General features: G+C 35.2%; 1 protein-coding gene across 1 annotated transcript; it reads right to left on the bottom strand.

Annotated features, from left to right (window-relative positions):
- Positions 1-1940: 1940 nt before the first annotated feature.
- On the bottom strand, positions 1941-15916 carry CYLC1 (cylicin 1). Its single transcript, XM_058535084.1, has 6 exons — positions 15879-15916; positions 11100-11153; positions 7287-7327; positions 5661-5779; positions 2662-4359; positions 1941-2000 (listed from the first exon to the last, which is right to left on the bottom strand). Exons 1-6 carry the CDS (start codon positions 15914-15916, stop codon positions 1941-1943), a joined length of 2010 nt encoding a protein of 669 aa, XP_058391067.1.
- Positions 15917-24599: the final 8683 nt, after the last annotated feature.

The following is a 24599-nucleotide window of genomic DNA, read 5'->3' as shown; positions in this document are numbered from 1 at the left end:
AGCAAGACTAGTTAGGAACTCTTGTAGTATTTCAGGAGAGATGATGGTGAGTGAGACCATAAGGTAGTAGTCATTGAGATGGAGAGAAGTGGACTGATTCAGAATATATTTTGGAAGTAAGGTAGACAAGTCTTACTAATTGATTACATGTAGGGAATGAGGAAAAGAAAGGAATCATAGATGATATTCAGATTTTAAAAGATCAAATGGGTGGATGGTGGTGCCATTTACTAAGATGGAGAAGACAGGAGAGGAATAAGTTTTGGCATGGGTTAAGAGTATTGTTGAGATATGTTACATTTGAGATGCCTAGTAGAATCTACATTGAAAATTTCAAGCAGGTTGTTAGTTATAAGAATTTCAAACTCAATGGAAAGAACAGAGCTGGATATATTAATTTTAGAGTCATCAATACATAGATGGTCTTTAAAGCCATTGGAATGGATGAACTCACCAAGGGAGGACTGTAGATAGAGAAGGTCCAGGACTAAGTCTTAGGTCATTCCAACATTAAATGTGAGGAAGAGGAGAATACAGTAAAGGTGGTGAAAAGCTACCAGTAAGTAGGAAGAAAAACAGGAGAGCATAGAGTTATAGAAGTCAAATAAAGTAAGTGTTTTTAGAAAGAGGAAGAAGCTAGTTTAGATGCTGCTGAATTGAAAAATAAGCTGAAGAGAGAGGAGAGACCAATTGATGTGGCCACAAGAAGCTATTTGGTAATCTTTTTTTTTTTTTTTTTTTTTACTTTTTTGTTTATTGTAGTAACATTGGTTTACAACATTGTAAAAATTTCAGGTGTACATCACTACACCTCCACTTCTGCACAGATTACATCATGTTCACCACCAAAACACCAACTACAACTCATCACCACACACATGTACCGAACCATCCCCGTCACCCCCCCTCCCTCCCCCCCTCCCCCCCAGCAACCATCAATCCAATCTCTGTCCCTATGTGTTTGTTTATTGTTGTTATCAGAGGGAGAAGGTCAAATACCATATAATTTCCTTCATTAAGTAGTATATTTGGTAATCTTGAAAAGAGTAGTTTTAATGAAGAGGTAGGGATGGAAGAGCCTAACTGTATAGTAGCTATGCGTATGGAAGTTTATTAAAGAGACTTGGTGTAAATGTATACAAGCCCAGAACATATGTTGAAAGTTGTTGTTTACAATTAAAATTAATCTTCGGCCCCAACTTGTTTTGTTGTATTTTACTCATTTTTCATAAAAACTGCTTGTGGAAAAGAATCCAGCTATTTGAGGGTCCTTTTTTCTCATGTACCTTAGAAATTATCCACCAATATATTTGCATTCCTTATAAATCTTATTGCCCTAGTTGTTAGCCACCCATTGACTCAACCTCTAAGACTGACCCCTAAACAAGGGAGTCATTAATCAGCTTTGAGTCTCAAAGCTGATTTTTTTAGTCCACTAGGATAAAAATGGACTTTAAATTCAGGCTTTTTTGAGAGATAAAAAGGATTTCTAAATTCCAAAAAAATGGAAAATATATGAAGAGCTAATGGAGGTCTATACCTAAGGTTTTACTATAAACCAAGGATAGAAAAAACTTGGAATACAAGGTAAAGGGAGATCCCCACCAGGCTAGAAGAGGAAATAGAAGCCCTTTGAGAGGGAAGAACAAGAATAATAGAAGGACAGGGAGGAAAGGAGGAAGGGAGGGAGGAAATTAATTAAAATGAGAAGCTCAAGGTCAAGGCCCAGCCATATCTACAGATGCTCTGAGTTTAGCAGGACAGAGGGCATCAGCCCTATCATGCTGAGAATAGACAATGAACACTGTGTGAAAACAGAGGAAACACAGGCTGATGCCCAGAAACCCTGCAAATGAATTATACCTCAACCAAAGATCAGAGAGAGCCAGCAAGGGAGGACAACATGGGAAACAGGAATCCCTCCATCCAAAGTCAGAGGTCTACTTATGCTTCACCTTACAACCAGATTTTGGAGAAATGGAGGTGGAAAGGGAGATCCTCTGCAAGAGAGAAATAGAAACTTTAACTTTACAGGTGTTTACCCCCAAAGAGACTGAGTTAACCTGAAAGAGACTGTTATAAACTAGAGATCTAGTTACTTCTACTAAGTTAACTTTTTTTTTCTGATTATCAGTAAGAATGACAGCTCATAATAAAATTTAGTTCATATATAGATAAAATAATTTAAATTTTTGCATATCTGAGTCCTGGTATGTTATATTTTTATCTTGCTATGTCTGTTTTTTGTTTGAGGTTTTACTATATTCAGTAATTTCCTAGGCAATGCCTTTATATCTTACTTAAATCTGCTCCTGTAGAAGTTTCAGTCAATTTCATTTTTGTTTTTTCTTAAGTATAGAACAGTTAACCATTTTTGTAACATGACTCTCTTTATAAATAATTTTAAATGTTTTCTTAAATCACAAGCCAGTTCTCTCTGCTCCAGTCTAATTATTATTCTTAAATTTTTGACATTTGTTTTGCAACTCTTTTGAGTCTTTTTGAAGTACTCTTCATCTTTTTTATCTGCAAGTTCCAAACTTGTCAATATTCCAGTAAAAGATAACTATTCTTAAGAGAAAATATAAATTCAAAATCTTAAAATATCATTCATTTTTTTAAACTCAATTTTTTCTAAAACTAAAACAGAAGTAAACATACCAAAGGAGCATATCTTGGTTTTGGAGGTGGAGGAGGCATCTTGCACTGACAGAGACGTTTGACCTTCGGTGATGGTAGTAAAGGCTCACAAGGTGGTAGTGGTGGTCTTTCTCTTGATGGAGGAATTCCACTTGCAATTTTTTTTCCTTTTTCTTTGAATGTAGTCTTTTTGGATGATATTTTGAATTCTCTCTTTAGTTCCAGTGCTTCCTTCTTTGAATCTGTAGATGTGGCATCTGATTCATCAGCTCCTCTCTTTTTAGCCCCAGGTTTATAAAGTGACTCTTCAGATTCTGCATCTGAACTTTTTAACTTTTCGGACTTCTTTGGGTCTTTCTTGGAAGACGCATCAAATTCAGCATCGGTAGACTCTATGTCCTTCTTTGCATCTTGCTTTTTGGCATCTTTCTTTGAATCTTTCTTAGCCTTTGAATCACTCTTATCCTTCTTTGACTCCCAATCAGATTCAGTTTCAGTAGACTCTTCAGACTTCATTGCAGACTGCTTTTTGTCATCTTTCTTACCCTTCTTTTCATCTTTTTTACCCTTTTTTGCATTCCCTTCAGATTCAGAATCAGCATCAGTAGATGCTGTGTCCTTCTTTGCCTCCTTTTTCTTGTCATCCTTCTTTGAACCTTTCTTATCCTTCTTTTCATCTTTCTTATCCTTCTTTGACTCCAATTCAGACTCAGATTCAGCATCAGTAGACACTGCATCTTTCTTTGCATCCTTTTTCTTGTCATCTTTCTTTGAACCTTTCTTATCCTTCTTTTCATCTTTCTTACCTTTCTTTGACTCCAATTCAGACTCAGATTCGGCATCAGTAGACACTGCATCCTTCTTTGCATCCTTTTTCTTTGAATCTTTCTTAGCATTCTTTGGATCTTTTTTTGCATCCTTTGAGTCTACAGATTCTGCATCAGTAGACTCTGTGTCCTTCTTTGCATCCTTCTTCTTGGTGTCTTTCTTTGTCGTTTTCTTATCTTTCTTTGCATCTTTTGAATCTACAGATTCAGCATCAGAGCTCTTCTTTGCATCCTTCTTTGAGTCTTTTGAAGGCTTCTTCGAATTATTCTGTGAGCAATTCTTTAACCACATATCAAGTTCCATGGATTCAGCGCCAGACTCCTCTAAATACATCATTAAATCTATATTTGAACTATCTTTAGAGCAAGTCTCTGATTTGGCATCAGAATTGTTCTTTGAGCTCTTAGAATCCTTCTTTGTACATATGGATTCAATATCTGTCTCCTTGGAATTCTTTGAATCTCTCTTATCTTTTTTTGGATCTATCATTGAGACCATTTTAGAATCTATGGAGTATGGGTTTATTTCTGACTTGGACTTTGATTTCTTATATAGTTCACTTTCATGCGATGATTTTGATGGAGTTTTACCTACTTTATTTCCTCTTTTAGATTTCTCATCATTTACTGTTTTTTTGGATTCTAAAGTTGTTTCATGTGGGCCTGTATTTTCCATGGAATCTTTCTTCAAAGTTGTTCCTTTTTTGATATCTTTGGACTTTCTATATTCCGCCTTTTCAGAATGGGTTTGAGGAGTATAAGGATGTCTGAATGGAACCCGTCTCCTTGCAGTTAAGTAAATAGATGGCCTTTGGAAAATTTTTCTTAAAGAATGCCTTATCCATATATGAGCTGGCTTCTGAACTTCCTCTAATTTTCTTTTGTCATGTCTCTGAAAATATTGGTTAGAATAATGATAAGAATTTTTGAATGAGTTATATATTTTTATATTGAAACATGAAAATAGTCTAGCTTTTCATTAAACATCTATTTAAAATGCAAGAATTTTTTTTTTCTTTTTAAACGTTGTGTGTGTTTGTGTGTGTATGTGAGATAACTCCACTTTGGAAATAAAATGACTTTAGGAGAAACCTTAGGATTTCCTCAATGATTCACGTTTGGATTGGAACAGGCCCACAATGATCCCTGACAATTCAGGGACTATCCTTACAATTAATAGTGGGTTCCTTGTGGACACCCATATGGGAGAGGTCTTTTGGAACTTTTTGTGCACCCCCTCACCCCCAAGTTAGATCAGAAATAAGCTGATGCTCTTGAAGTTTGTCATGATGACTTTTGTGATAGCTGTAGCCTTCAGGCCTAGCCTGATTTCCACTCCTGCTTTCAAAGCCTCTGATCAAATTGAGAGGCTGAGAGCCCTGCTGTGAAGTGCTACCAAAAACAAGGACATAAAATGAAACAAATGTTTGATCCACATTAATTTGTATAGCAGTAGTGTAATTTTTTTAACTCCTACCAAAATATTTGTCAAATCTGGTTGTTATAGTGCTAACATAGACTAATTTTACATTTACTTCTTATATTCCTTCAAGTATCCGGTAGGGACATCACCAGTCAGTGAAACGGTCATATGTAATTAAAGGAGAAACATGAAGAGAAGCATTAAACTTGGATCACTACAGATATAATGAATGGCCCTTGAATAAATGTATTGACAGTAACTCTGCTTTGGGAGATGCTTTTAAAACATATTTTGGTATCACCTTGGGTGACCCTGAAGGCTCTTTTTTCTTTTTTCTAATTGATAGGATAACTTCACTTTACAAAAACAGTAGAAAACTTGAATCTCCCAGTATGTAGTATCCTGAGTTCCAGATTAAAGAAAATGGAGAGGTCCTGAAACCTCATTAAGATCAGCTCCTGTTCTAAGATTCAAATTTTAGACGTTTTTGCAGCTGGTAAACATGTCCTGAGAGATCCCACCAGTTGTAGCGTTAGGTTCTCCAGCTTGCCTAGCCTATTAGCTACATGATGTCTTTGAAATGGAGAAATATGTATAAATAAAAAGTTTAATCTGAAACAGTTGGGGGCAATCATTTTACAGGGGATTATAAATTTAAAAATATCTGCTTCCAATAGGTAGTAAAATTCAAATTATATATATCTTATTTATATTTATATATTGTTGGATTGTCTTAGATTTAGTTTAAAAATGACATTTTCAATACTTACGGGAACTGTGATTTGTAATTCTGAAGGTCTTGATATCTTTTTTCTACCTGGCTGGGGTGGTTTGGGAAATGTCATAGTGAAGTATTCTTGATTCCATAATGTCCTCCTTGATTCACTGACTAAACACGAGAAAAGACAATAAACAATTTGCAGTTAATAGCCAAACTTTCATCAACACTGAAATATTCTTGAGTAAGAAATATATTGTTTGAATTAAGCTAAGTTATAACTCAAACTAGAGCTTTTCCCCCTGGAGTTTATAGTTTATTTGCATATCAATTAGGAAAAATTAAATCTGATGTCCCCATTTAGCCCTGAATTATGTTTAAAATTACATTTTTAATTTTATTTTCTAGATTAAACCAATTTTCACAGAGGGTTACTTAAATCATAATAGTTAAAATAATACAATTACACAGTAGGAATAGAAAATAGAGAAGGATTCAGTTTCCTTTAAAACATCTCCATAATCTCCTCTATCTTGGTTTCTTTTCTATATGTCATTTTGGTTAGATTGCAGACAATATGACTTCTATTGTCCCCATAATAGCACAATGCCGAGCATAGAGTGGTCAGTAAAAATCTCTATTGATTAAATCTAAATGTTTATTTTAGCCCTCCTCTGACCTCAACGACATCCTAAGACACAGACCAAAATACTGCATTCAGTTCTGGGAACCCTATTTAAAGAAGGGCATATACACACTGGAAGAATAGAGTGACCAGGAGATGAAAATATCTGGAAGCTATGTTAAAAGAGGAACTGGTGAGGTAACTCAGGATAGTTTCTCCGGTAGATGAGGAGAATAATGAGAGATGTGATCACTATATTTAAATATTTAAAGAGCTGTTATATGGAAGAGGAGTAGTAATAGTAATGATAGAATAGCTGCAACTGCTAGCACTTATATAGTGCTCACTATGTCTATGTGCCAAACTGTGTTTCAAGCATTTTATACATATCAACTCATTTAATCCTCACAACAACCATTTGAATTAGATAATATAATTTTTCATTGCCTTCATTGTGCAGATGTAGAAAAACGAAGCACTGAGAGAGGTTAAATTACTTGCCCCAAATCACAAAGTAAGTAGAAGAATTAAGATTAAAACACAGTTTGGCTCCAGAGTCCATGCTCTTAACCACAATGTTAGAGTCTTCTTTTATGTGTTTCCTGAAGGAAGAACTAGAACCAATGGGTAAAAGTTGTAACAATTCAGGCAGACTTCAGCTCAAAATATTAAGGAGAACTTTCCTAAAGTTGTAGCTGTTCAACAAATGGACTGTCCACTTTCATCTTCCTGGCTATATTTTTCTTCTCTACTTTGGGTTTTGTAATTGTGAACTTTAAACAGAAGGGAACCTTATGCAATTAACCTTGATTTTTATAATAATGAAGAACAAACTAAATATTTCCTTTTAAACTAGCTAGTAAAAACCCACATCAAAGCCAGAATTATTTTAAACACAGACATACCAGTATACATGCTTCTTTTAAATTTTAAGAAAAAATTCAGGGCACTTTATGCTTTGTCACATTGAATGGAGGGTGCTATTCATTTGTCCTTAAAATTAGTTTCAAATATAATCTAAATAATATTGAACTCCAAAGAATAAATTCTTACTTGGTGTGACATTATCATATGTTCTGATGTTTACTTCTGGTCTGTTAAAAGAAAAATGCTTTAATTTAATTTGTACAATGGCTAATAAAAATAATAATAATAACTATTATTATTAATAACGCTTCAAAAACAACACTTTGAGAAACCTTTGCATTCTCTGAACTCCATTATCCAAGAATGTCTACCTGTAATTCACATCACAGTTCCCCTCCCATAAACCGAGTTAAAGATGAACAGAAATGTATTTTCATCAGTGTAGTTTCATTAGAAACTTGAATGGAAATAAAATATGGACCAAAAGCTACAATAAAAAACACTAATTTGACAAATTTTAAAATGTATAAAAAACATTTAATTATATAGAACAGTAAATTGAACCAACTCCACTAATCCTTGTGTGAGAAAGTCTAAACCGGTAGTAAACACACATATTTTCTAAGTAAGTTCACTAAATAAGTTCTGAAAAAATCCCACAACTTTTTAATATTATCAGAGCTTATATTAAATCAAACCACTAATGATGCATGAGAGGGGCACACATAAGTGTTGATCTGGATTTTAAATTGTTCCTACACACAGGGAAAATTGGTCCATGATATTTTTCATTTGGAAAGTGCCCCTTTGATTTGATAATAATCATATTATCTACTGAGGATATACAAGATATAATTTGTTCTAAAAATATTACTTTTTACTATTTACCAGCAACAATGAGTTGTGACCATTGATAATTCTGAGATTTTACTTATATACACATATACCCGAGAGCTTGATTTTTTTACACTTAAACCATCAAGTTCATAAACAAAAACAAAACAAAAATAAGTCAAAATGGTCAAATGTATTTCTATTAGAGTCAAATCTATATTTATTTCCTAAGTAAAACTCTAGTATCCAGCACAAAGCCTGGCCCATATTCATACTAAATAACTACTGATTTACCTAGGGAAGATTTTGGAGACACTGAATAATAAAAATATTTAGTCTAGTTGTTCTAAACTGGAGGTAAACATCATAATTAACTTGGAAATTTTAAAAATGTAAGCGTGCCTGAGAGCTGCTCCTGGACTCATGAAGCGGAATCTCCGGGTATAGCTTAATCAAGTCTGTATTTAAAACTTCTCCCAGGTGATTTGGATACTCAGCTCTGATTAAGAACCACTGCTCTGAATGGTCTTGAAAAATGAAACTTCATGGATTCCTGAAACAGTTAAAACTTGTATATTTTGCATTTCCAAAAAGCAGTTGATCAATGATCTATTAGTCTGCGGTGAAACCACATGTATTCAATAGAGTAGCTAGAAGATGTTATGGCCTGGGCTCCTGGAAATTTAACAGTTTGGAAGTGTGACATGCTGGATGACTGATTTCATATTCTGGGAAAAAGACTTTGCACCTGCATTGATTTTGGCTTCCTGTCTACAGTCTAAAATATTATTTTCCAAATTTTCTTTTGAGCACAACTCAATATGTGTGTGTGTAACTTATATTCTACTGTAATAATATACCTCATAAATCATACATTAAGATAGAAAATTTCAAAAGATGAAATAAAATATATAAATTGGAGTTCTAATATCTTATTTCCACACTCCAATGGATTGTGTTGCACATGCACCTCGCTTTGTAGAGCACTAGATAAGTCAATCGAGGAACAGTAAGAAAAGGTAAAGTTTAACCAAATATCATAACATGCCTGCTTTATATAGATGTGGTGTAAGTCTCAAAATATTGGAAGTTCAAATCCAGTTAAATCTCTGAGTAGTTTTCTTTATTTGAAAGTGTATTAGTTTTTTTATGTTATAAATGATTATGTGTATATTCCTTTGGTACATAGGTGATCCTAACCTATATCTTGACATAAACGGGAAAATGAGTGATAGAAGCCAGAAGACCACGGAATGACATTTTTAAAGTTCTGAAAGAAAAAAAAAAACCTGCCAATTTAGGATTTTTAACTCAGCATAAATATTCTTCAGAAATGAACATAAAATAAGGACAGTTTTACATGCACAAAAATGTAAGAATTTCATTGCCAGCAAAATGTACTACAATAAACACAAATGAGAATTCTTCAGGTAGGAAGAAATGACCCAAGATGATGCACGTAAATACAAGATGAAATAAAGAGCATCAAAAATAGCAAATATGTGGGTACAGAATATAAATATTAAGTATTTACAAATAATAATATAATAATCTGTTGAGTTTAAAATAAAATGAAAATTTTATGAAAAATAAAACTTATGGTAGTAATAGTGCATAAAAGTGGGTGGAATAGGTGGAGTAAAAGTGTTGTAAGGTGCTTGCATTGTTTGGGGAGATGTAAAAATACTAATTTGTAGTAAACTCTAATAAATAAAAAAATTATGTTGTAATCTCTAAGATAACTACAAAAGAATAATAAAGGAATGTATAACTAATAAGATAATAATGGTGGAGGTTAATAAAAATGCTTGATTAATATACATAAATCAAGAAAGGAGAAAAAAGAACAAAAATATGGGACAAATAACAAATAAAAATGAGTTGTTAGATTTAAATCCAAATATAAAGTAATTATATTAAAAGTAAATGGATTAAGACGAATAAATTCTAGAGATCTTCTGTATAATATTGTGCCCATAGTTAACAATCCTGTGTTGTACACTTAAAAATTTGTTAAGAGGGCAGATCTCATGTTAAGTATTCTTACCACAAAAAAAGTACATGGATTAAATACACCATTTAAAAGACAAAGATGTCACAGGGGATTATAAGACATGCACCTAAAAATAAGGACACATAAAGGTTAAAAATTAAAAAAAAATGGAGAAGAAATACTGTGCACATACAAATGAATAGTATGCTCATGGCACTATACTAATGTCAAACAAAGTTAACTTAAGATAAAGATAAATAGGGACATTTTATAATGGTAAAAGTGTCAATCCAATAGAAAGATGTAACTACTCTAAATTTGAATATACCCACTGACATAGCTCTGAAATACATAAAACAAACATTTATAAAACTAAAAGGAGTAATATACAAACTCCCAATTATAGGTGGAGACTTTAGCATATTGATTTTAGTAACTAAGAGACCAAGAAGACAAAAAGATATCAGTAGAAATATAGAAAATTTGAATAACAAGATTAAAAAAACTTGATGTAATATAAATAATATACTACACCAAACAACTGCACAATGCACGTTCTTTCAAGTTCACATGCAACATTTAACAAAAGTGACCATAGACTGGGCCATAAAGCAAGTCTCAACAAGTGTCAAAGTACTGAAATCATATGGCATATGTTTGCTGACCATAGTTGAAGAAATCTAGAAATCAATAACAAAAAGAAAACTAAAAATTACCTAAACATTTGGAAATTAAAAACACAGTCTATGGGTTAAAGAATAAATCACAATAAAAATTAGAATATATTTTAAACAATATTTTGAATATCATAAAGAAAATATGATATTTAAATATTTGTGGGATGCAAAGACCTATTTAGAAATTCATAGGCTTAAATTCATATATTAGAAAAGAAGAGAGGCTGAAAATCAATGATTTAAGTATTCATCTCAAGAAGCTAGAAATAGAACAGCAAATTGAAGCCAATGTATGGAGGAGGAAAATAATAATAAAAATAACAGAAAGCAATGAAAAAGAAAACAAAAGCTTTATGCCAAAAAATTGGAAAATTTAGATGAAATAGGTAAATTCTTTGACAAATAACACATATGAAAACTTAAATAAGGAGAAATAGAAAAATTTGAATTATTGTATATTTAATAAAAATGTTGACCCGAAAATTAAAAACTTACCGACATAAAGAATTCCAGATCTGGATGTCTTCATTTATTAATTCTCTCAAACACCTAAGGAAGAAATATAAACAATTATTTACAAATTCTTCCAAATAAAAAAAGTGGAAGACATCAATTTGTTCTATGAGAAGAGCATAACCTTGACAGAAAAATTTGACAAGATCATTAATAGAAAATAAAATTATGGGCCTATATCTCTCATAAATACAGATGCCAAAATTCTTAAACAGTTTATCAAATTGAATACATAGAAAGGATATTGTATCATAACCAAATGAGGCTTATTTAAGGTTGATTTAACATTTGAAACTCACCACATTAACACATTAGAATAAAAGAGGGAAAGCTACATGATCATTTCAATATACAGAAAAAGCCTTTGATAAAATCTAACACTCATTTAGGGTCAAATTTTTTAGCAAACAAGGAATAGAAGGGAACTTCCTTAATCTGATAAAGAGAATCTAATAAAACTAGAAAAAATGTAATATTCAAGGGTGAAGTGTTGTAAACATTCCCCTTGAGCTCAGGAACAAGAAAAGGATGTCCACTAGTACAACTTCAATTTAACATTGTACTGGAGGTCCTAGCCAGTGCAATAAGACAAGAAAAAAATAAATTAAAAGTCTAAAAATAGAAAAAGAAGAAATAAAACTGTCATCGTTTACAGGCATCACTACAGTTTACATAGAAAATCTAAAATAGCTACAGACACATAATTAGAATTAATAAAAGAATTTAGTAATATTGTTATATACAAAGACTAAATGTGAAAATTAATTATATTTCCATGTACAACAAAACAATTAGAAAATATTTTAATAATACCATTTAAATAATAACATCACAAACACCAAGTACTTTGGAATAAATCTAAAAATATAATGATGTAATATCTCTTCACTGAAGAGTAGAAACAAATATTAAGATAAATTAAAGAAAATATAAATAAATGGAGGTATATACCATTTTCAGGGACTATAAGACTCAATATTATAAGTATAGCAGTTCTTCCCAAATTGGTATATTGATTCAGTACAATCCCGATAAAACTTTTTGACTTTTTGTGATAACTGACTAGTTGATTTTAAATTTTATATAGGAATGAAAGAACTAAAAATATATAAGACAATTTGGAAGAAAAACCATAAGTGTGAAAGATAAGCATTACCACATATCAATATAACAACTTATTATAAAATTACAGCAATTAAGACAACATAGTATTGGCACAAAGACAAATAACTAATGGAAAATAATAGAGAATGCAAAAAGAGACCTATATAGCTATGGTCACACAAATTATCCCAAAGTTGTTATGCTTTGGGAAAAGATGGTATTTTCAATAAATGGTACTAGTGATTTAAGTATCTTTAAGGGAAAAAATGTGATTCTTGACCCTTATCTCACATCACACACCAAAATCAATCCTAGATGTATTGTACACCTAAAGCTGAAAGGTAAAGCAATAAAGTTCTTGTCAGGTAACATAGGAGAATATCTTAATGATAGAGGAGTAGATAAATATTTCTTAAACAGGACACAAAAATCAATAACTGTAATGACATAGAATGACAAATTGGGCTTCTTTTAGCCAATGATTATGAACTGTATCACTCTTCCCTTTTTTAATGATGAGAATGTAGGAAAAAAATTAATAGAAGAAAAGGCACATTTCTTTTTTGGACATCATAATGAAGTCTTTTGAGCGAAATGTCGTGACAATAGCAATAACAATAATAAATAATATGTTTATTGTGCTTTCATAGTATTTTGGTGTTTAAAATTCACTTTCAAATATATTATATCATTTAATAAAATTGAATAATTTTAATTTGCTTGATTTGTTCTGGAGTAAAATCTTGCTCTCAGAATTGTTTATTCCTTCCCATTTTATCTATCCACCACTTCAAATCTACTTTTTATAAACATGACTTCCTTCCTGTCCTATTATTTTTGCTCTACTTTTACTTCATTCATTACTCTTCTTGAAATTGTATCCCTTGGTAATTGAATGAGTCAATCCTTCAAATTTGAATAAAAAAATTATGATGTGGTTTTTATTAATTCATTCATTCAACTAATAAATATTGAGCACTGTGGAGGGCTGATAAATGACCCTTCAAATATCCATATCCAAATCCCTGGAACCTGTGAATATTACCGTATATGGCAAAAAAGAATTTGTAGGTATGATTAAGTTAAGAAGTTTGAAATCAGGAAATTATTCTGGATTATCCAGGAGGGCACTAAATGTAATCACTGATAAATTTCATCTGATGATGAAAGCAGAGATTGGAGTGATGCACTTTGAAGAAAGGGAAAGGCAACACAAGCCAAAGATTTCAGGTGGTCACTAAAAGCTAAAAAAAGGTAAGAAAATGGATTCTACCCTCAGAGCATCCAGAAGAAACCTGCCATGCTCACACCTTGATTTTAGCCTAGTAAAACTTATCTCAGACTTCTGAACACCAGAATTGTAGGAAAACAAATTTGTGTTGTTTAGTCCACTGAGTTTGTGGTATTTTTCCACAGCAATAATAGAAAATTAATACAAATTAATTAATTAATGCATATGGAAAATTAATACAACAGTAGTGGGTGCTGCTGTAACAAATATCTAAAAATGTGGAAGTGACTTTGGAATTGGACAGTGGACAGAGGCTGGAAGAATTTAGAGCAGCATGATAGAAAAAATCTAGATTGCTGTGAAAAAACTTTTAGTGGAAATATGGATGTTAAGAAAAGCTGGCAGCCACCAGAAACTGGAGGAGGCACCAAATGGACTCTCCCCTGAAGCCTACAGAAGGACTCAGCCCTACCAACACTTGATTTCAGCTAAAAATTACTCATTTTGGACTTCTGTCCTCTAGAACTATAAGAGAAGGAATTTATGTCATTTTTTTCCATTAAATTAGTGGTAATTGTCACAGAGGCAATTGGAACCTAATGCACAAGGTAACAAATTAAGAGGATTTCACAATAATCTAGATAAGAGATCAAGATGATTTAGAATCGGTGATGAGAAGTGACTGAATTCTAGATATATTTTGAAGGCAGTCCCTATAAAATTTGCTAACTACACATCAGCTGGTAGAAAAAGAGAGAAGGCAAGGATGACACAAAAGATATGTTGATGTGTTTGTGTGTGTGTGTTTGCTTTAGCAACCAAGTGAATAGTGGTGCCAATTTCTGAGATGGAGAATACATATGGATAAGTGGGTTTAGAATGAAGCAAGAATTTTGTTTTCATGTTAAGTTTAAGATCCCTTTTAGACATCCAAGTGGATATGTCAATGAGGCAGTTGCATATATGAGTCTGGAAATTAGAGATCTGGGTGGTATAAAGATACAAATTTGGAATTCATCAGCATATAGATGGCATATAAAACCATGGGACTGGATGATATTGTATACCGAATAGTTATAGATAGGAAAGAGAAGAGGTCTAAGGATTGAGTTTTTGGACTTTTCAACATTTAAAGATTGGAGAGAAGAAAAACTAGCAACAAAGGTTGAAAAGGAATAACTAGCATGACAGAAGGGAATACAAAAAAGCATAGTGACAGAGTAACCAAAAAGGTTATCTTTTTAGGAGCTATCAAAGGAGAATCAACTGTATCAAATGCTGCTAGTGAATTTGAAAATGTGAAGGTCATTTGAGAACTCTATTTCCATGGAATGGTAAGGACAAAAAATCTCAGGTAAATTAGAGAGAGAAGGGATACTAGTAATAGTCAATGGACTAGGGATCAAAGGAGGTGGGCTAGGGATCTAGTATGGGAGAGTGAGTAACTTTTTACCACTTGTCCTTTTGTTCTTTTTGAATTTTCTACAATATGTATACATTAAAATTTTCAATTAAAATCTAGTTGAAACAGAGATTGTTAATGGAAGAAAAGGAAGTGGCGATAACTAATATGCGTAATTATTTCAAAGTATTTTGCTATTTAAAGGTGATAGAAAATGGGGTGGTAGCTGGAAGAAGCTGTGTGGTCAAGGTAATATTTTTTACTTATAGGAACTACTCCTGCTTTTTTTTTTGGTATACTGGTGGGAATGATCCTATTGAGCATTAAGAAAAAATGATGATAGGGGCTGGCCTCGTGGCATAGTGCTTAAGTGCATGCGCTCTGCTTCGGTGGCCCGGGGTTCCCAGGTTCAGATCCTGGCCACGCACCAACACACTGCTTGTCAAAGCATGCTGTGGTGGTGTCCCATATAAAGTAGAGGAAGATGGGCACGGATGTTAGCGCAAGGCCAATCTTCCTCAGGAAAAAGAGGAGGATTAACAGATGTTAACTCAGGGCTAATCTTCCTCACACACACACAAAAATGATGATAGAGTGATGTCAGCAATATGTCTGAATAAAATGTCCCTCACTCATATACCCCTTCAACAATAACAATTTGGTATCCATCCACAGACAAAAGCGCCTTTGTGGGAGCTGTGGGATCCAGCACATATGCAAATGGACCCAGGAGGAGTCTTCCCTACCTGTGTGTTAGGTAATAGGGCTTTATCCCAGCTGTGGATCCTGTAGTGGCCCATGAACTAGCTTCAGCCCCTTTGAAACATAGTCCAAGATCCCCTGGAGGACATTGTCTTAGACAATTACCCACGTATAAAAGACTCTTTGTGAAAGTCCAGGTTTCCAGCAGAGAAGGTTCAGCACACTAATAGAGCAAAAAAATATGAATTTGGGTATATGGAGAGGGTAAGAGGAACAGTTGACTTTACAGGCATAACCCCTCCCCTAAGACAACACAGCTCACTGTCGAAAGAGACCTTCTTGACTAGTGCTTTCTGCCATGGGGAACAGTGAGAGTGTGTGAGCGAGCACACAGCTTCCTCCACTATGTGGAACACTTTCAAAGAGGCCCATTTATCTCTCACCATATCCAGAGTACTGATCATATGCAGCATGACTGGGGGCAAGAAGAGGCTGCGAGAGCAGCAGATATGACTCTCAGAGGGCATTAAAGTGTTGTGGATCCTACTGTGTTGCAGACTACATCAAGAAGCTTACTTTGAGCTTCTTGGGATGCCTTGACCATGGATTCCCACAATTGGCCCACAGGCACCCCCAAAACTCTGTATGCCTCACCCACACATACTCCCACCCTGTGGCTGGCTCCTCATGCATGCTCCTGATGGTGGTGAGAGTGAGCTTTGGCAGATGGCTAGCAAGCATGTACAGAAAGCTGGCATGAATCTGTGGACCAGGGAGAGAATCACGAACTTGAACTTTAGTGTTGCCCCGAGGAAAGTAAAAGGAAGGCTGTCAGTACTTGGCCTGCTCTGTTGTGGGATCAAGAGAAGGCATACAAGCTTAAGAATTCTTCCACAAGAGGGAATAAGAAGCATGGAGCAGGTGTATCTATAGAAAGTCTGAGAAAACCTCAGAATCCCTAGCAGGCAGGGCTGAAAGAGCATTTCTCTTCTGAAGTCAGTCAGTAAAGAATGGAGGAGATGACTGCTATTCAAATACAAAGGCAGCAATGCAAGACTTCAAGGATCATGAAAAATCCAGGAAACAACACCACAAAAGGATCACAATAATCCACTAACCAACAATAAAGACAGGGAGATTTGTAATTTACTTGATAAAGAATTCAAAGTAGTTGTTTTAAAGAAGCTCAATGAGCTACAAAAACACAGAAAGACAATTCAACAAATGAGGGAAAAAATACACAAACAAATTGGCTTGTTTAACAAAGAGATATAAATCACTAAAGAGGAAACAAAAAGATATTCTGGAGCTCAATAACACAGTGAATGAAATAAAAAGTACAATTAAAACCATCATGCAGAATGGATCAAACAGAAGAAAAAATCTATGAATTAGAAGACAGGGAGAGAAGTCAAGATGGCAGCGTAGGCAGACTCTCAACTCACCTTCTCCCACGGACACAGCCAATTTACAACTACTCTTGGAAAAAGTACCCCAGAGAGAGAAATGAAAACTGGATAAGAGGAACTCCTGCAACAAACGACAATCCTAATTGTGGTGGAAGAGGCAGAAATTCCCTTCTGGAGAGAAAAAAACACCACAGTCACAAGCTGCAGAGCTTCATGGCTGCCTGGGAGCAGCTCAAAGGTATGCAGCCCTCCCTGGAAGAGCAGGGCCCTGAGCCGGGGAGAACCCCAATATAGGCATTTTTTGGACCCAGCACAATTGAGATGAATGGCATAATATCTGACTTTGCTTGCTACTAAAAAATTGGGGAGTACCCCCAGAAAAGCTGGTTCACAAAGAAATTAAAACCAGCTCTTAAAGGGCCCAGACACAAATTCACCCATTTCAGAAAGCAACCTAAAATCACCAGAAAGAAAAGTGCACAATCTTTTGGTGAAAAGAGACTCACCCGATAGGCTCTGAGTGCATCTCGGTGAGAGGTGAGAACTCTCCAGGGACTGGGACATTGGCGGTGGCCATTGTTGTGGCCGGGTGTGGGTGTGCTGACACAGACGCCATGGGAGTTCTCCCTATGGCCTGCTAGCCCAGGGTCTGCCCCAGCCATATGAGCACCGATTTAATCCAACTCAGCCAGGGAAGGCAGCCCACCCTAGGGACTGGCCCCACCCAACAACAAGCCCTCAGGCAACTTGTGGGCCTGCTAAGTGAGCTGCCTGGCTTCTCTGAAGCCTGGCAAGTGGGCCCATCTCTGTGGGGCAGGGCATGAGCAAGGAGAGGGTGGAGAGTGTGGGTTGGTGGGGAAGTGTGTGGGGCTCCCGCCTTGGAGAGACTGGGTCCACTTCAGGAGGTGGGGGCATGCACATGGGGCAGGACTGTGTTTACAGTGTGTGTGGACCTTGGGTGGTGGGGCTTGTCAGCTGCAGAAGACATGTGCTTCTCAAAGAGCCACATAGGGGGTTGGCCCCACCTATCAAAGCCTGAAACAATTGGGTGCTCCTGTGCCTGAGGCCAGCCCCACACAGCTGCAACCCTCAGAGAGCTGACAAGAGACCTAAAGCCTGGAGGCTTATAGCAACTGTAAGCCCCTGAGGCTAACAACCAGCCACACTGGACGCCTACCCACTTAATAGAAATACTGCAACAAGAATGTGCTATTAGTCCTTGCAGCCAACTGTGCTGGGACACCCCACACCCGATAAAGAGGCTGAAGGGCCCACAACAACTACAAGCAGCTGAGCATTACAACAGCTGGCCAGGGGCCTAGCTCAGCCTCCCTGGGCAACTACGGGAAGAGCAACCATGCCACAACAGGACACATGTAGCCCACATAGGGGTCACTCTGGAATATTTGGAACTGAGGGAAGAACACTGTAAGGCCTCACAAGGGATCAATTACATAAGGTCACCTCTCCAACAGCAGGAGACGTAGCTGACCTACTTAATACATAGACACAAGCAAAGGGAAAGAGGCAAAATGAGGAGGCAAAAGAATATGTTCCAAGTAAGGGAACAGCACAAAACCCCAGAAAATGAACTAAGTGAAACAGAAATGAGCAACCTATCTGACAGAGAGTTTAAACAAAGAGTGTTAAGGATGCTCACTGATCTTGGGAGAAGAATGGATGAACTCAGTGAGAATGTCATCAAAGAAATGGAAGATATAAAAAAGAACCAATAAGAAATGAAGAATGCAACACTGGAAATGAAAAATTCGCTAAAGGGTCTCAAAAGCAGAGTAGAGGATACAGAAGGACAGATCTGCGAGCTGGACAAAAGACTAGAAGAAATGACCAAAGCTGAACAGATAAAAGAAAAAAGAGTTAAAAAGAGTAAGGACAGTCTAAGGAACCTCTGGGACAACATCAAGCGCACTAAAATCCATGTTATATGTGTCCCAGAAGGAGAAGAGAGGGACAAAGGGGGAGAGAATCTATTTGAAGAAATAATAGATGAAAACTTCCCTAACCTAAGGAAGGATACAGACATCCAGTTACAGGAAGCACAGAGAGCTGCAAACAAGATAAACCCAAAGAGGCCCACACCAAGACACATCATAATCAAAATGTCCAGAATTAAAGATAAAGAGAGAATCCTAAATGCTGCAAGAGAAAGAGAAGTTACATACAAAAGAAATCCCACAAGGCTATCAGCTGACTTCTCAGCAGAAACCTTACAGGCTAGAAGAGAGTGGCATGATATATTTAAAGTTGTAAAAGGAAAAAAACTACAGCCAAGAATACTCTACTCAGTAAGGTTATCATTAGAAATAGAAGGAGAGATAATAAGTTTCCCAGACAAACAAAAATTAAAGGAGTTTGTCATCAAGAAACCAGTACTACAAGAAACGTTAAAGGGACTGATTTAAGGGGAAAAGAGAAGACCACAAATAGGAAGAATTATCTATTTCCATGATAAGAGGATAAAGGATACAAATGCACAGAGGTTAGATATGATATCAAAAACGTAAAATGTGGGAGGAGGAGAGTTAAAGAGTAGAGCTTTCAGACAGAGGTCAAACTAAAGAGACCATTAAGTTAATATAGATTGCTATGTACGTAGGTTACTGTATATGAACCCCACAATAATCACAAACCAGAAACCTATAATAAATACACAAAAATCTAAGAGAAAGGAACCCAAACATAACACTAAAGAAAGCCATCAAACCACAAGGGAAGAGAGCAAGTGAAGAAGAAAGGAACAGAGAAGAACTACTAAAACACCAAGAAAAAAAAAGTTAAAAAATGGCAGTAAGTACATACTTATCAGTAGCTACTTGAGTTGTCAATGGACTAAATGTTCCAACTAAAAGGCATAGGTTCACTTACTGGATGAAAAAACAAGACCCATATATACGCTGCATACAAGAGACACACATAGACGTAAAGACACTCACAAAGTGAAAGTGAGGGGATGGAAAAAGATACTCCATGTAAATGGCAATGAAAAGAAAGCTGGGGTAGCAATACTCATATCAGACAAAATATACTTTAAAACAATAACTGTAACAAGAGACAAAGAAGGGCACTACATAATGATCAAGGGAACAATCAAACAAGAGGATATAACACTTGTAAATTTCTATGCACCCAACGTAGGAGCACTTAAATACATAAAGCGATTATTAAGAGACATAAAAGAAGAAATAGACAGTAACACAATAATAGTAGGGGACTTTAACACTCCACTGACATCAACGGATAAGTCATCCAAACAGAAGATCAATAAGGAAACATCGGCCTTAAATGACACCCTAGAACAGATGGACCTGGTAGATATATACAGAACATTCCATCCAAAAACCAAAGAGTACACATTCTCTTTAAATGCACATGGAACATTCCCCAGGATTGATCACATATCAGGCCACAAAATAAGTCTCTATAAATTTAAGAAGATTGAAATAAAACCAAGCACCTTTTCTGACAACAACAGTATGAAACTAGAAATCAACTATTGGAAGAAAATCAGAAAAGCCACAAATATGTGGAGATTAAATAAAATTCTACTGGACACTGATTGAGTCAATGAAGAAATCAAAGGAGAAATCGACAAAAACCTGGAGACAAATGAAAATGAAAGTACGACATGCCAGAATTTGTGGGATACAGCCAAAGTGGGTCTAAGAGGGAAGTTTATAGCAATACAGGCCTATCTCAACAAACAAGAAAAATATCAAATAAACAATCTAATAATGCACCTAAAGGAACTGGAAAAAGAAAAACAAACAAGCCCAAATTCAGTAGAAGAATGGAAATAAATGAAACAGAGACTAAAAAAAAATAGAGAAAATTAATAAAACCAAGAGCTGGTTCTTTCAAAAGATAAATAAAATTGACAAACCTAAAGCTAAAGCAAGGCTCACCAAGAAAAAAAGAGAGAAGACTCAAATAAGTAAAATCAGAAATGAAAGAGGAGAAATTACAACGGACACTTCAGAAATACAAAAGATTATAAGGGAATACTATGAAAAGCTATACGCCAACAAATTGGACAATCTAGAAGAAATGGATAAATTGTTAGAATCACACAACCTTCCCAAACTGGACCAAGAAGAAATAGAGAATTTGAATAGACTGATCACCAGTAAGATATTGAAACAGTAGTCAAAAACCTCACCAAAAAGAAAAGTCCAGGACCAGACGGTTTCCCTGGTGAATTCTACCAAACATTCAAAGAAGACTTAATACCTATCCTTCTCAAACTCTTCCAAAAATTGAGGAGGGGAGGAAGCGCCCTAACTCTACGAAGCCAAAATTACCCTGATACCAAAACCAGACAAGGACAACTCAAAAAAAAGAAAATTACAGGCCAATATCACTGATGGACATCCATGCAAAAATCCTCAACAAAATACTAGCAAATCACATGCAACAACACATTAAAAAGATTATACCTCATGATCAGGTGGGATTTATTCCAAGGATACAGGGATGGTTCACCATTCACAAATCAATCAACGAGATGCACCACATTGATAAAATGAAGAATAAAAATCACATGATATCTCAATAGATGCAGAGAAAGCATTTGACAAGATATAGCATGCATTTACAATAAAAACTCTGAATAAAATGGGTATAGAAGGAAAGTATCTCAATATAATAAAGGCCATATATGACAAACTCACAGGTAACATCATCCTCAATGTGAAAACCTGAAAGCTATTCCTCTAAGAACAGGAACCAGACAAGGATGCCCACTTTCACCACTCTTATTTAACATAGTATTGGAAATCCTAGCCAGAGCAACCAGGCAAGAAAAAGAAATAAAAGGGATTTAATTTGGAAAGGAAGACTTGAAACTGCAACTATTTGCAGATGACATGATTTTATATATAGAAAACCCTAAAGAATCCGCCAAACAACTATTAGAAGTAATAAACGAATATGGTAAATTTGCAGGATACAAAATCAACATACAAAAATCAGTTGCATTTCTATACACTAATGAAGTGGCAGAAAGAGAAATTAAGAATACAATCTCATCTACAATTGTAACAAAAAGAATAAAATACCTAGGAATAAACTTAACCAAAGAAATGAAAGATCTGTACACCGAAAACTATAAAACATTGCTGAAAGAAATTGAGGAAGACACAAAGAAATGGAAAGATGTTCCATGCTCTTGGATTGGAAGAATTAACATAGTGAAGATGTCCATACTTCCTAAAGCAATCTAAAGATTCAATGCAATCCCTATCAAAGTTCCAATAACATTTTTCACAGGAACAGAACAAAGAATCCTAAAATTTATATGGAACAACAAAAGACCCTGAATAGCTAAAGGAATCCTGAGAAAAAAGAACAAAGCTGGAGGTATCACACTCCCTGATTTCAAAATATACTACAAAGCTATAGTAACCAAAACAGCATGGTACTGGCACAAAAACAGACTCACAGATCAATGGAATGGAGTCCAAAGCCCAGAAATAAACCCACACATCTTTGGGAAGCTAATCTTTGACAAAAGAGCCAAGAACATACAAGGTAGAAAAGAAAGTCTCTTCAACAAATGGTGTTGGGAAAACTGGACCCCCACATGCAAAAAAATGAAAGTAGACCCTTACCTTACACCATACACAAAAATTAACTCAAAGTGGATTAAAGACTTGAACATAATACCTGAAACCATGAAACTTCTAGAAGAAAACATAGGTAGTACGCTCTTCAACATCAGTGTTAGCAACACATTTTCAAGCACCAAGTCTGACCTGGCAAGTGAAAAAATTGAAAAAATAAACAAATGGGACTACATCAAACTAAAAAGCTTCTGCACAGCCAAGGAAAATATCAATAAAAAGAAAAGAGAACCTAGCAATTTGGAGAAGATATTTGCAAACCATACATCTGATAAGGGGTTAATCTCCAAAATATATAAAGAAATCATGCATCTCAACAACAAAAAAACTAACAACCTAATTAAAAATGGGCAAAACACCTGAACAGACATTTCCCCAAAGAAGATATACAGTTGGCCAACAAGCACAGGAAAACATGTTAAACATCATTAACTATCAGGGAAATACAAATCAAAACTACAATGAGATATCACCTCACGCCCGTCAGAACAGCTATAATTAACACAACGGGAAACAACAAGTGCTGGAGAGCATATGGAGAGAAGGGAATTCTCATACACTGCTGGTTAGAGTGCAAACTGGTGCAGCCACTATGGAAAACAGTATGGAGATTCTTCAAAGAATTAAGGATAGAACTCCCATACAATCCAGCTATTCTACTACTGGGTATTTATCCAAAGAACATGAAAACACCAATGCGTAAAGATACATGCACCCCTGTGTTCATTGCAGCGTTATTCACAATAGCCAAGACTTGGAAACAACCTAAGTGCCCATCAAGGGATGAATGGATAAAGAAGATGTGGTATATATACACAATGGAATTCTACTCACCCATAAGAAATGATGAAATCCAGACATTTGTGACCACATGGATGGACATTGTGGGTATTATGCAAAGTGAAAAAGTCAGAGGGAGAAGGTTAAATACCATATGATCTCACTCATTAAGTAACAGATAATAACAACAACAAACACATAGAGACAGAGATTGCACTGGTTGTTACCAGAGGGGTAGAGGGGAGGGAGGAGGGCAAAAGGGATAATTTGGCACATATTTGTGGTGATGGATTGTGATTAGTATTTGGGTGGTGACCATGAGAGCATGATGTAATCCATACAGAAATAGAAGTATAATGATGTACACCTGAAATTTATACAATGTTATAAACCAATGTTACCGCAATAAACAAAAAACAAATAGAAAAAAAAAGAATACTCTAATACTGTAATAAGGTGGTATGTTAAAAACTACTTAATTGAAGTTAAGTACTTATCAGCATAAAATAGACTATTATATCTATAAGATGGTTTTTGTAAGACTGATGTTAGCCACAAAGCAAAAACCTAGAGTATATTCACAAAAGATAAAAAGAAGGGAATCAAAACACATTACTATGGAAAATCATCAATTCAAAAAGGAAGGTAGCGAGAGAGGAAGAAAGGAAGAAGGGAACTACAAAACAGCCAGAAAACAGTTAATAAGGTAGTATTAGTAAGTCCTTACCTATCAATAATTACACTAAAATAAATGGATTAAATTCTCCAAACAAAAGGCATAGAGTGGCTGAATGGGTTAAAAAAATAAGACCTAACTATATGACGCTTACAAGACACTGACTTCAGCTTTAAGGACCAACATAGGCTCAAAGTCAAGGGGTGGAAAAACATATTCCATGCAAGTGAAAACCAAAGGAGAGCCGGAGGAACTATACTTATACCAGACAAAACAGACTTTAAGCCAAAAACTGTAACAAGAGCAAAAGAAGGTCATTCTATAATGATAAAGGGGTCAATTCATCAAAAGGATATAACAATGGTAAGTATATATACAGTGAACATTAGAGTACTTACATATATTCACTAAATACTAACAGATCTGAAGAAAGAAATAGACATCAATATAATAATACTAGGAGACTTTGATACCCACTTTGAACAATGGATAGATCCCCCAGACACAAAATCAATTAGAAACCGTTGGATTTGAATTAT

The sequence above is a fragment of the Diceros bicornis genome, chromosome X (genome assembly GCF_020826845.1).
Source record: "Diceros bicornis minor isolate mBicDic1 chromosome X, mDicBic1.mat.cur, whole genome shotgun sequence".
Classification (NCBI taxonomy): Eukaryota; Metazoa; Chordata; class Mammalia; order Perissodactyla; family Rhinocerotidae; genus Diceros; species Diceros bicornis.
The sequence above is the reverse complement of the archived record's forward strand: the minus strand, read 5'-3'. Positions and strand labels throughout refer to the sequence as shown.

Bases quoted from the DNA above. Each gene is read 5' to 3' on its own strand.
- CYLC1 (XM_058535084.1), bottom strand. From the start codon at position 15,916: ATGGCAGAAAGCACTAGTCAAGAAGGTCTCTTTCGACA. The intron at 11,154-15,878 runs GTGAGCTGTGTT...TTTCTTCCTTAG, and splicing joins CAAGAAGGTCTCTTTCGACA to GTGTTTGAGAGAATTAATAA. The intron at 4,360-5,660 runs GTAAGTATTGAA...CAATATTTTCAG, and splicing joins AATTACAAATCACAGTTCCC to AGACATGACAAAAGAAAATT.